This window comes from Merops nubicus, unplaced genomic scaffold (genome assembly GCF_000691845.1).
Source record: "Merops nubicus isolate BGI_N331 unplaced genomic scaffold, ASM69184v1 scaffold5479, whole genome shotgun sequence".
NCBI classification, from domain to species: Eukaryota; Metazoa; Chordata; class Aves; order Coraciiformes; family Meropidae; genus Merops; species Merops nubicus.
Genome location: NW_008632914.1, coordinates 6,436 through 19,532, shown reverse-complemented (window position 1 = coordinate 19,532; position 13,097 = coordinate 6,436). Strand labels below are relative to the sequence as shown.

General features: G+C 54.1%; 1 protein-coding gene across 1 annotated transcript in view; it reads right to left on the bottom strand.

Annotated features, from left to right (window-relative positions):
- The window catches only part of NTNG2 (netrin G2), a gene marked incomplete at both ends in the record, with an annotated part of 26,639 nt that extends 14,173 nt beyond the window's left edge, over positions 1 to 12,466 (bottom strand). Inside the window, 2 exons of the mRNA XM_008948044.1 lie at positions 976 to 1,148; positions 11,823 to 12,466. Of these exons, the coding sequence (XP_008946292.1) occupies positions 976 to 1,148; positions 11,823 to 12,466 (817 nt within the window). The remainder of the gene's footprint in view (positions 1 to 975; positions 1,149 to 11,822) is intronic.
- Between the last annotated feature and the right edge of the window lie 631 nt (positions 12,467 to 13,097).

The window sequence follows — 13,097 nt, the reverse complement described above, 5'->3', positions numbered from 1 at the left end:
GGAAAGAGAGCGAACAGCATGTCTGTGCCTGTCAACACCAGAAACTCTCCCAGGCTCCTTTGAAGCAATGCAGCCGCTTGGTGAGAGCTGACAAGCTCGTTCCCTTTCAAAGAACCTGCTCGTCTACCAGCCCTGGCACACGGAAAACATTCCCATCACGGCCTTCCGAGACTGAATTTCAGCTTTGATCATCTTAAAGCACATAAATCTTTCAAAAAATTTGGGGGGAGGGAGGGAAAGATTCTCTTCTGTAATGCTCAAAGCTGCTGCTTGAAAGGCTGGAGTGGCTACTGTGGCTCCGTGACATCTAAACAAGTCTGCTAACATGGACTGGACAGAAACCCAGGAGGAACTGGCCCATCTGTGATGTCTCCTGCCCCAGTTCCCCCACTCGAGCGGCGGTGAGTGCGCATCCTCCGTCTCGTCTGCGCGCCTTTGCTTCTGTCAGTGCCGTGCTCCAGCAGGCAATTGGATGAGACTGGAGCTGCGCAGATGGGCTGCAGCTTGTGGTGCTTGCCTGAAATGCTGACATACCCAGAATGGGATCCAGAAACCAATCCAGAAAGCAACCTGCACTCCTGTGGCTGAGCAGTGCCAGCGCTCAGCCCGTGGGCTCCTTGGCAGCCAGTGCTCTACTCTGGCTAAATAATGCCTTCTTCAAAAGACAGCCATTGGCATTGCCACAAAGCCATGGACCTGTATCTTGGTCCAAGGTCATCCTCCCTATTCTTGACCACCACTTGGACTCACCACTCATCTACCAGTAGCCAACAAATCACCTCTGCATCCACCTAGATCCTCTCTCATTTCTCTGTGTACCAAGACAGGGGTAAATATCAACTTCCCCTTCAAAGGCTGAGCATCCAGCACTGATTCAAGATGGATGAGGACGGGATGAGATCTGCTCCCATCCATGGGCACTGTGCAGCCCAAGGAGGGAAGGCAGCCCGGGGCAGCTGGCTGCAGGTTACTTACATGCGTTGGGGGACCCGTTGGGGAGAGGCAGGTAGGATCCTGCTCGCCAAGACCTGGAGCGAAAGTTCTTCTTGCACTTGCCGCAGTCCTGCCCCGTGGTGTTGTGCTCGCACTCGCACTGCAGGCTGCCCTCCTTGAAGGTGCACAGGTTGGCGTGGAGGTTGCATTTACACCTGGAAGAGGAAGACAGGAGAAGATCTGTCAGGTATCACTGCTACTCCTCCTTGCCCCTGGTGTAGTCATGTCCGTGTGCATGAAAATGTAGCGGTGATGCGGGGCCGGTTACCCCTTTCCTGTTCCCTCTGCAGGAGTTTTTCACTCAACTCAGCTGTTTTCCCCAGGTATATGGAGCTGTGGTCATGATGTCCATGTCCTCACTCAAGGTGGCTCTGCAGTCTCTATTCCAAGATGAGAGATACTTTACTCCCACCATCCAACTGCGGTAGCGTGGATCTTTCAACCGTGGGTCACCATCTCCAGCTGAGACCCCAGGAAGGAGTCACATCCATTTTTCTCAGAAGTGAGTGATTAGCTCAGAGTCAGGCATTTCCTTGGAGGCAGAGAGGCCAGTCTTGAGCTTTAGACAGAGGAGCATGAGTTCTGGGTGGAACTCAGCCCCTTGACTGCTGTGCAGTGTCCTAAAGACCAGAATGTTTTCTCCCGTGGTGTGAAGTGGCACAACACAAACCCTTGTCCCCACGCACAGCCCCAGCCTGCTGCAACCGAAATAACACAGAGAACAAGCCACCATCAGACTCTGCCTTTTACTCCCCGCCTCATCAGAGAAGGCAACGGCGAAAACCACTATTCAGCAATTTGCAAACATTAACAAACTTTTAATGAGCTGTAGTGCAGTATGCAGGGAATAATTATCTCTGTGCACAATAATTCCTGTTGCTCAGGCTCCGGAGATGCCTTGTGCAGAGGCTGAGCATAACTCACACGTGGCTCTGTCGACTCCCGGGCCCAAGATCAGGCCATCAGGCAGAGACTTTGGGGACTAAAACCTCTCATTTCATTCCAGACGGTGGATCCCTAGCACAGCCCACTGGTTTTTCACTGCTTCGTGCAATGATTTACACTCTCAGGAGCAGAACCATTAGGAAACAGTGATGCTGTACCTTATGTGAACGGGTAGAGGAGTCTGACCAGGCGGCACTTCATTTTACAGAGCTAATTGCACAAGAGATGCAGGGCTGAGGGGAACGAACTGCTTGCAAAGGAGATAGAACACAAGAAGGAGCAGGCCATGTCTCTCTATCTGCACTGGGATAAACAACCTGGATTAAACTGGGAGCTGTAAACTGGGTCCCTGTCAGTGCTGCATGTGAACATCAGCTCCTGGTGCCTCTCCCTCTCTCCCTTGGAGCCCCCAGAGATGCTCCCCAGCTGCCTGCCTGACCTGCTGAGGCCACCTTTGCTGTGCTCCTTCTCACGCATGGCTGGATAAGATGACCTCATGTATGATTTTTTTTTCCTCCCCTTCCTTCCCCTCCCTGTCCTTAATTCTAGCAAACCCTGCTCAGAGGCTAAGCTGGATGAACAGTCTCTCTCCCCGTCTTACAGCCCTGCCCTGGCTCTGACCAAGCAGAAGAGGGAATATTGCAGGAAAGAAACCTGGTCTGTGGAGCAGAGGCAGAGACACTCAGCGTGCTCCACTTGAATCTGCATGTTAGCAAGGGCTGGCGACGCCGTGTCACGGCTGGAAGCGCTCACAGCCTCCAAGCACCAGAGCTCTGGGACCAAGCCATGAATCCGAGTGTCTGGGGGAAGGAAGCAGCTTTGGCTGGTACCTACACACCAGAGATGCTGTATTTCAGCTGCTCCGTGTCCCCTCTGCCTCTGGTGAGGAAGGATTTCAGCTGAGCTGTCCCAGCCCTTTGGCAGAGGTGATGCCCAGCCCTGGGGTGCTGCGGAGCCTGACTGAATTATTCAGTGCCTACACAGCATGGCTTCCTTCTATTGCTTCAGACACGCAGACAGGAGGAAAGCAGGCAAGATAGCAGGTTAAAGCAGGTCAAAGCCTCACCACTGCTGCTCTGGGCCCAGCCTGTATCAGAGCAACAGCTTCTGGAAGCTGCGGTTCTCATCCCTCCTACCTCTGGTGGGAGCAAGGGGATGGGAGCCAGCTCCATGGTGTAGCCTCAAAATCCAGCGGAGAGGGAGTTTAAGAGCCCCAGGGGAGAGGGTATAAGGAAAGCAAGGCCTGGGATCCCCCTTGTTTTCTCTGAAGTCTGGGATGACACAGAGGCCAGTGTTTGGCTCCTTGTCCTAGACCCTGCTAGTCTTGCCGTGGGGATGTCACCCCTGGGTGACCACCACCTGGGGCACCCTCAATCTCCTCTGCTCCCACTGGGATGGGGACAGGGTGAGTGCTCCTGGACGTCCCCCAGCCACTGCACATAGGGCTGATGGGCTCTGCTCTTCCCAGACAAAAGCCTCACTTCCTAATTGGTGTAAGCACGGAGAAGTAAGCAGCAAGCAGAGGCAGGCAGTCCCCCCGCCCGCCCGCGCCCCGGGCACTTACATTTCTCACTGCTCAGCCCTTCGCCACCGTGCAAAAGTTTTGTTATCCAAAGGATCAATTTTACCAGGGAATTGCTTTCTGAATTTGACCTTTGAGGATCATCAATCTAAGCAGAGAACTGTAACCCCAGCAGGCTGACCCCACAACACAGCACTTTTCAGCCCAATCAATCAGGCTGCATTATTTAATAGCGAACAGCCGCGCGCCTTCAGCCAGCCCCGGCTGCCAATTTTGTGCAAAGGTTTCTGCATCCGGGCCTCCCTGCTGCTCCTGCTCAGCAGCTTGGCTTTAACCCCTTCTTCAGGCTTCTCTGCCTCCTCCTCTGGGCCCACAGCCCAAGGATGTGCACTCACCACCGGTCTGGGCACAACGTCTTTCCCCAGCCAAGATCCAGCTGGTGGAAACTGGAGTAAATTACATTAGTCCAGTCCCCTGGGTGGGAGCTGCTAGTCCTGCTTGCCTCTGCTCATCTTCCTCGGGTGCAGCGAGGATGAAGGGCAAGGTTAGGAGCTGCCTAGCAGTGAGGCTTAAACAGCAGCAATGTGCAGGTACCTGCATGGTGTCCTGCAGGAGACAGCGATGGCCTCGCTCCAGTCCCGGGGCTGCTGCAGCAACGTCTGGTTGCAGTATGGTCTCTTTGGCACTGGAGGAGGTCTGAAGAGCTGGGAGAGTTTCTCCTCTCTAGCTCACGAGCCAAGGCTAGTAGTGGTCACGGTGCTGTTTCTTGGTGAGCATTCAGAGCCCTTGTAGGATGCAGCAGGAGCTACAGCACCCACAGGCACCCTCCACAGCCCAGGGACACCCAAGTCCTGTGCCAGGCTGTTAGGAGGACACACAACTTCATGTTGTATCAAACAGAAACTGTCCCACACCATTCCCAGCAAAAGTGGCCAAGCAGTGTGTGGCCCAGGACATTGGAGTTTGCACAAGGAGGTATTTCTGAGCTTGTTTTGGCACAGGTCATTCAGCTGCTGCCTCCCCTCAGAGTGGTGCAGTGTGGTCTGACGCTGCCAACGCCTCCACCAGGGAACATCGTGGAACGTGGAGCATCAAGGAAAGTTTACAGGAAAGTGTCCTTTTTTTTTTTTTCCTTTTCTGTTTTTCTTTTTTCTCCCAAGCCATAAAGAACAGTTTGCCACCCCTGCATTTCTCCAAGTCAGCATCCTGGAGGTCACGGCAGCGAGCTGGAGAGGTGCCTGGTGCCAAGCCTGCGTGCGAGGGAAGGAGGTGCCCGTGGGCAGGCTTAGGAAGGAGGTGCAGGTGGGGGTGAGTGCTGCAGAGCTGCAGGAGCCACTCTGGGGGTGGGAAAGCAGCCCCTGTCCTCCAGCTTTCACTAATAATGACTTTTGAAGGAATTTTAAAAAGCCACCCTAGCCCTTTGCTTTCCTTCCAAGGATTCTTACGTGTTTCACAAGCTCTTTTCCATCTGTAGCCCCACTTGCAGAGCAGGGGAAAAGGCAGAGGAAGGCAAAGAGCATCTCTTCACCCCTCTGCACAGAGCTGAGCCAGGCTTGGGGTGCTGGCATGCCTCACTCAGGCCTGATGCCAGGATCTCTCTGCTGTGCTGGGTAGAGCTGGAGGAACTGCTCACTGGGTGGAGACTCAGAGAGCTGCTCCATCCCTGTGCACCTCTCACCCAGTTCCCACCATGGCCCAATCCTGCCCTGCCCCCAGCTCCTTAAAAAAGCCTGGGTGAGGACATGTGACAACAGTCATCCACTACAGTGGGCCACTGCCTCCCTTCCAAGCCTCCTTCCAGTCCAGCCTGTGCTCTCATCTCCACTCCATGCTTGCCATGAGGATGCTACCACGCAGCCACGTGGCCTTAGGGGTGCTGTGGAGACCTGGTTCCCTTCTGCTGGCTCCTGAGCCACCAGGCTCCTGCCTTCCCTCACCATTGGTGTGGCTTTGCCCCCCTGCTTGCCCGAGCTGGCACTGGGAAGAGTCAGCACACAGCAGAGAGCTGCTAATGACTGCCATCCAAAGGAAGGCTTATGATAGCTTTCTCCTGAATTGTTTGCTCTCACTGTAATTGATGAGCCTTTAATGAGTCTCATGGGATGATGTGTTTGAAGGGAGCTCTTTCCTCTCCGTCCCTGAGGAAAACGATGTTTCAACTGATCTCAGCTCTCGGGGAAACATGAATAACTCTTCTCCATCTCTCTATTGTCATCCCCAGCCGTTGCTCGCAGCACGCTCTGGCAGCTGCCTGGCCACGACTTGCCCACGTTTTACTCGCTCCTTTGCAACTGTTTTGGCAGCTCAGCAAAAGCAGGGAGCAAATCTTTTGGGCAAAGCATAACGGGTGCTGAGCTTGGATTGTTTCTGGCCCATCTGTGCATGCAGAAGCAGGTAAAAATAGCTTCTAATGGCTGGGCCATGGAAGAAGCACCATCCCTTTGTGGAGAGCAGTTGTATCAGGATTCACCTTTGCTGGGAGATGGCTCTGGCAGAGGTTCACTAGTGCCAGTGGCTGGAGCAGGGCTGGAAGGGCTGAAGAAGGCGACAGCAGCTCACTCATTGCAGGAGCAGGGCTGGGAGTGTAACTGAGCTTGCAGTCCAGGGGCTGAAGGGGCAGAAAAAGTCTTTTTAACTTGCTGTTTCTTTCCACTTGCACCAGGGAGAGAGGCTGCTGGGTTTTGCTGCTTTTTGCAGAGAAAAAAAATTGAAAAAAAAAACCTGGATTAGGCCAGAGGGGCATGTTGTGAGTGTTTTGGGGTTTGTTTTTCCCTTTAGGGTTTTCACTTTTGGTTGTGTGGCAGGGGCAGATGAATCCTCACGGCGAGGAGGAACCTTCCTCACTGTCCTTCGAAGTGATTTGAGGTTTGCGTTACAGAGAGGAGACAATTTAAAAGATGCCAAAGTGGAGAGCACGCTCGCTGGCTGCTCCTGTTCGAGAGGCTATTTATTTTAAATAAGTTGACACTCACCAGCTGTCAAGATCCTGCTGACTGGTGGAACATTATTTACATTCAGAGCTGTCTTAAAAAGCAAACACGAAACCAAACTTCCCCATTAGGGGGTCGGGCAACAGAAGGGAGGAAGGGTGAAGAGGACATCACAGGGATACGTGAACATAAATATTTGCAGAGTAATGTGTATAAATGCTCTTGGTCTTTCTCCTGGAATGCAATAATGCCTGCAATTGAGTTCATTGGCCAAATTGAATTTGGGCTCCTGTAGAAGTCTCTTTGTATTAAGTGCTTTAACATACATCACCTTCTCAGTCTATCGATGAAATTCTATTATCTGCCCAGGGCCGGACGCAACTCGGCAACAAAATCGGAGGGGAAATAAAACCCTTCACCAACCAAAGCCAGGAGCAGGTAATAGGACCTTGGGCATCCGTCTCCGGCTATTGACAAAGTGTCACGAGCATCTGGGGAGAGGAGGAGCTCACGGGCTTCTCACTAGCTCCCTGCCTTCCACTCAGCCCCTTCCCCTCCACCCTGCTGCAGCGGGAGTGAAAACCTCCACCAGGCTCAAGCACAGCCCAGCAAACGGTTGCTGTGCATTAACTTAATTTAACTCTCTGTCCAAGAGCGAGATTTTGCTTGAACTCCAGCTGATTCCAGCCTGGAGCAGTGCCAGGGAAATTCAGCCTCCCAGCTCTGGGGGCTGCCCAGCACGGCGGCCGGGCCGGGCTGAGGGACACGGCGCAGACTTGGCCGTCCTTGACACGCCGCTGCTGATACCTCCTGGGACCCAAAGTCTGCCTGCCAGGAGCTGCAGGGGAAGGAGCAGGGACGGGCACAGGAGATGCTCATCCTGGTTTCCATGGTCTTCCCAAAGCTGCTAAGTGCAGGCAGAAGATGCCTGCGGGCTGCAGGGGCGTTGGGCTAGTTCCTGGGGGATGTTTGAGTGAGTCTGCGGCTATTTTGGGGGTGATGCTCTGGCACTGAGGCTGGGAGAGCTTGGCTGAGGAAGCCCAGGATCTCACAGATCATTTATGCTACATTCCTGCCTGTCCCCCTTCTGCAAAGCCACAGTGCTGCAGCTGGCAGGTCCCCCCCTGCTCCTCAGGGAAAGACACTTAATGGAGGTGCTGGTCATTACACAAAATCTTAGACCTCCAACAAGAGGCTCCATGAACTACACCTTCTACTGGTCAGACTATATGACCTGAAAGGTCTTTTCCAGTCTAAATGATACTACAATTCTTCTTTTCTCCTTTCTAGAGACAGCTTTGATGGAAAAATCAAGATTGCAAAACCCTACGGCTGTGGGGTCTCCAACAGCTTCATCAACGGAGTCAGAAGGAGGAATGTCCAAGCAGGGCAAACCAGCCTGGGGGCAGCTGGGAAATGCTTTATGCTGGCACCTCTGGCTTGAGCTGAGCTACAACTAGAGCTACAACCAGAGGGAAGTGTGCTGCAGGACAGAAGCAGGAGGCAGCCACCAGGCTGAGCAGGAATTGCTTCATTTTTAATAGCAACCCAGTATCGAGCATCACACATCTTGAAAGTCACCAAGAAGGCAGAAAAATGTATCCCTTGCATGTGGGTACTGCTGACAATCAATGAGCTGGATTTATTGGAGCAGGTGCTTTGGGGAATGGCCTTGATCCTTCAGGTCTAAGTGCCTGATCCTGGTGCTGGTGCCAGGATACCGGGCTGGGTGAGTTCATTGTGCTCCGCTAGCACAAACTCTCTGCTCCAAGTCCCACGGGGAGCAAAGCCTCCCAGAAAGCATCCGAGCCCAGCACCCAGAACCATGTGAGGGGAAAGCAGGGGAGCATAGAAGGCTTTTCCCTCTAGTTCCTTTGTGTGATCAAAAGAGAAGCCAAGGAAACCCTCCAAAAAGCAACTGGTGACAAGAGGAAAGGAAATGCCATTACAAAACTGGAAACCTGATCTTCTTGGTGCTTCTTTGGCCTGAGCAAAGCCCAAGACGAGGCACTGGTACATGGAGCTGCTCCGTGATGAGCAACGCTCCCTCCTCCTGCCTTCCTCCCAGGACTGCTCTTCACAACAGGATGGACAGACAGACAGAGAGACAGAGCATGCACTGGGGCGGGGGAGGGCGAAGGAGAGAAATCTTAATAATCAGCCTAAAATTGATTCACTTCTGCTCAATCTGATTTCTCCTAACTGGATCCACATGTCCTGGCCATGGCACATTAACTTCAATTATGGCTCATTAATGTCTCCGTGATGGAGCGGGGCTCGCTGAGCACTGTGGTGACTGACATTATGAAGGGGAAGAAATGACTCCGAAGAGACACGGGGTGTAATGGAAGGAGAACCGCCGGCTCTCAGCCTGGCAGCCAGGAGCAGCTCATTCACCCCTGCCCAGGAAGATGCCCGAGCTCACTGCTGCACCCAGGAGAAAAGGGAGCAGTGAATAGAGATCTGTGGGGAAAAGTCTTTCCGCTTCCCTTCCCCACCCTGCCTGGCACACGCACAAGCACACAGGCCAAGGGCTTGCTCGTGTCTATTCCTGTCTTGACTCCTCTGCATCTCCAGTTACTCCGCAGATCAATAGGGACAGGATGGAAGAAAGGAAAAAAAAACTCCAAACCTAAAAGAAGAAGATACCAAGAAGAAAGGGAGTAAAAATAAACTGTCAGCCATGAACGGAGAAATGGACCCGGCTGGGGTTTGGGAGGAGGAGATGCAGATGGAGCAGGCAAAGGAGACTCTGAAGCACCAGCCCATTGTGCCAACACCCAGGAAGGGAGCAGTGACCCTGAGGACTCACCAGACCCTCTGGAGGTTTGGCAAACTCTTCTACTGCCCTAGTCCTGGCCTACAAGAGGAAAGAAGGCAGCAAACTCCTTCCCCTTCTCCCCATGTCCTTTGCTCTGTCTCTTTCTGCTTTTCCCAAAAGCTCTGGGAGGTCACAGCGAGGGGTCTTCCTTGGTGGGAAGCAGAGGGGTGAAGGTTGGGGTGTGTCTGGACAGTGACCCAGGAGCATGTGGACCACGGGGATCTGAGAAACCTCTCTGAACACACCAGCTAAGGCTGCAGCGTGAGAAACAGCCTGGGCTTGTGGTCTGCTCTGAGGGCAAAGAGTTTTGCTCCTTCCTTGACCATGAACATCAACTGGAAACAAGCTGCCATGTGTATCATTGTCCTGCAGGCACTGCCAGCTGCCTGCCAAAATCCTGGTGCTGCACAGGGGCACAGGTGATGCCACCCACTGCTCCTCCAATGCCACACACGATGGACAGGCACTGCTCCTCCACCCTCCCAGAGCTGCTCACATCTCTGCTCTCCAGGTGGAATTTTCTGGCTGCTTTTTGCCTTTGAGACTTCAGTTTTTCATAATGACCTTCCCTTTCATTTCCATGAACCCTGTAGTGGATCCTCTAACACCACCCCCCTTTTTATCATGGCACTTTCCTCCTGTTCCTGGACCATGGCCATTCCCACGTCCTGGAAGAGGTAGCATGCATCCACCCCCAGCCCTGCCTGCCCTGCCTCCCCCCTTCCCCATGCAGTGCTGCTCTCAGGCTCACATTGATTTCTCTTCTCTCCTTCTCAATAACCCACCCCTTGTTGAGCCATACACAAGATTTAATTTGGTGCCCTGTAACTGGCTTTGCTTACAGCTGGAATTAGATGGCTTTCCAGCAAAAAGCCTTGCTTGCTAGGATTGGAATAATCACAGGAGCACTTAATACACATGAAGCTTCTCCACCTTATACACCACTTGTCCACAGCTGGTCATCCTGCCCTGCCCTGTGCTCACCAGAGCTGGAAGAGTTAGCCCAGGATGATGTCTTCCTTATCCATCCTCATCCCATCCTCAAAGCTCACTGCCCAAGAACTGACATCAAACTTTCGATCCTAATTCACCCCTTTCTGAGCTGAAAACACTGTGTCCCTGCTATGGAGTTTAGCCAGCCTGGAGAAACTGCTACATCAGTTCCAACCCCTCCTGCCAGCCACCCTGGTCAGCGTGGGCTTCGGCTCATCTCTGTGGCTTTGCCACCACTGTCAGCAGAGTCCAGTGTCCCCGTGGGCAGCTTGGCCACCCGGCAGGAGCGGGGCCGTGGCAGACGGAGCAGGGACAGGACTGGCTGTGGTCAGAGTGGAGGGGGAGGCAGTGTGGTGGCCTTTCCCCTTGCCTTTTATCCTCTTTGCTTTGCTATTTTGCCCCGCCCTGAGCTGTTCAAGGACCGTGGCTGTTTACTATAGCTGGCAGTGCTTCTTACGGGCAGCTGTAAAATATCTCTCTGTGCATATTTCTGCAGAAGCACGTGGCACTGAAGCCTGGGTGCTTGCAGACATGTGGAGGTGCTCTCCTGCACCTCCGCCCACGTGCCTGAGCTCCCCAGGGCTCCTCCATGAGCAGTGGGGACCATGGGCACCCCAGCATGCCACCAGCCCAGCTGAGAGTCATGGCTGCTCACCCCAGAGATCCCAGAGCCTGAGCCTCTCTGCCTGCTGCTGCCTTCAGCACTGCCTCCTGCCTGCCCCGCAGGGGGAAGGGCTCTCCCATCCTTCCCTGCAGCCTCCTTCCCCTTGGAGCCCCTTCAAAGCCAACCTCAGTGGCACCTGCAAAACATTTTTGCTTGCATGTCTCAGGAGCAAACAGTTTTGGAATGGATACAAACGGCTCCACTGTCGCTGTGGTGATTCTTGTTAGCACGGGGGGGTGATGGGGAGCTTCTTCCCCTCTCGCCTGTAATCCACAAGCTGGATGGGAAATTAGCCATCTTGGCATTTTTCCACCTTACTTTGCTTTTTCGGTTGATGTCATAACATCACATATGGCATCGTACAGAGAAATGAAAAATAAATGAAAAATAAAAAACCAAGAGAAACAACTCCCCTCCTGCCTTCCCCTGCCCCAGATCTGTCAGGGGGTTTACCCTCACCCCAAACTTTCTCTGCCAGAGCCAGGGCTGCTCTGAGGGTGAAGGACTGACTCAGCACAGCTCATCCTGCTTGTACTGCCTGTGAGCTGGGGTTTAGTGGAGTGAGCCTCATTCCTCACCCCCCCAAATCCACTAGCATTGCCCTGCAGATTTTTGGGCAGCTGCTGGCCGTGTTCACACAGCCAGGGACAGGGTGTTGGAGAGAGAACTCAGACCCTGACCCTCCATGAAGCCGTGTCCCAGCTCCCCCCACGCTGGCTCTGGGAGGACAGAGTCCTTCTCTCAGACGCAGCCTTGGAAGCGTCCCAGCCATTCCCTGCAAGGACACATCTGGTTTATTTCTGATGCTGCCCTGCCTGGGGAGAAAGGGTATTAGAGGGAGAATCACTGATAATCTTAGCGGTCGGCAGAAAGGCTGATGGCTCAGCTTTCTAGCAGCAACCCTCTTCTCATCCCTGCGAGAAGAGACGCCCAAAGAAAGACAGCAGCCGTTACCTGCCGGTGACTTCGATGTTGGAGACGGCATAGAAGTACTTGTACAAGTTCTCCCTCTGCACGTAGGTGCCCCCCAGGGCCGGTCGCAGGAGCCTCATGCGCAGGTCGGTCACGGTGAAGAAGTCCTTCAGCCCTTTGGCGCTCTCCAGCCGGGTGTACAAGTTGTCCATGTTCTTGAGGTCGGGGCCAGCGAAGATGGCAAAGCGGTCCCTCACCTCGAACCGGACAGTCTTCTCTTTTTTGGAGCCCGCCCAGCGGGAATACTCCTCTGTGCAGAGGACCCTGTTGGCACTGGTGGTGGAGAGGTCCCGGACCCTCCGTGCTGGCATGCTGAAGGCCTCCATGCAGTCATCCGCGTAATACTGGTACGGGTGCCAAGTCCTCCCGTTGTCCAGAGACTTCTCCAGCATCATGATGGTGGGCCGGCCGTACTCGAAGGTTATCACGATGTCATCCGTCAGCTCGATGCTCTTGTTCCAGGACAGGGTGATGTTGGCCAGCAGCGGCTCCGGGTACCGGCGCCACGTCACGCTCTGCCAGTACGTGGCCAGCCCTTCGTCCTCGCTGTCGAACATCAGCTTCGGAGGGTGGGCCAGGTCCGGGTTGGAGGCGTCGCACTCGTCGCTGCACAGGTATGGGTTCTCCTGGAACAACAACAACGGTCACGAGAGAGGAAGGAGACGCCTGGGCGTCGTGTGGGCATCGTGTGGGCATCACGTGGGCATCACGTGGGCATCGCGTGGGCATCGCGTGGCGCACGGCTGAGCTCGCACCGTTACAGGACCCTGGGGTTAGCTCCTTGTGCCGAGGGTCTGGCTCTGGATGATGCTGCCTCTGAGCATGAATTTAAGACAAAGACACAAGGCTTTGCCTTTGAATGGCTGAGCTGTTTCCTTTGAAAGGCCCTTTGGGAAAGGGCTTTTCAATTTGGCACAGGGGCAGTTTTCATAGAAAGCACTTTCCCCGAGATGGTGTCTGAGAAACTTTGCCTAAGCTTGGCCGAGTTACAAGGCTGGGGAAAGCTGCGTTCCCACCTGCTCCCCTGCAGGAACTGAATGGCCACAATCCCCAGAGCACACCACGCCTCTCGTGGCTCCTGATGCCAAAGGGGCTGGGGACATATCATCCCCCCAGTGCCAGCGGAAGGAGGGAATCCCAATTTCCCAGCTCTGGGTGGGGACAGGACTGGGCAGCAGCATAAGGAGCAGAGATTTGTGCTCCTGGTGTCGCCACTGTCCCCAGGACAGCACCCTGACCTCAGGAACTTGCAGGGTG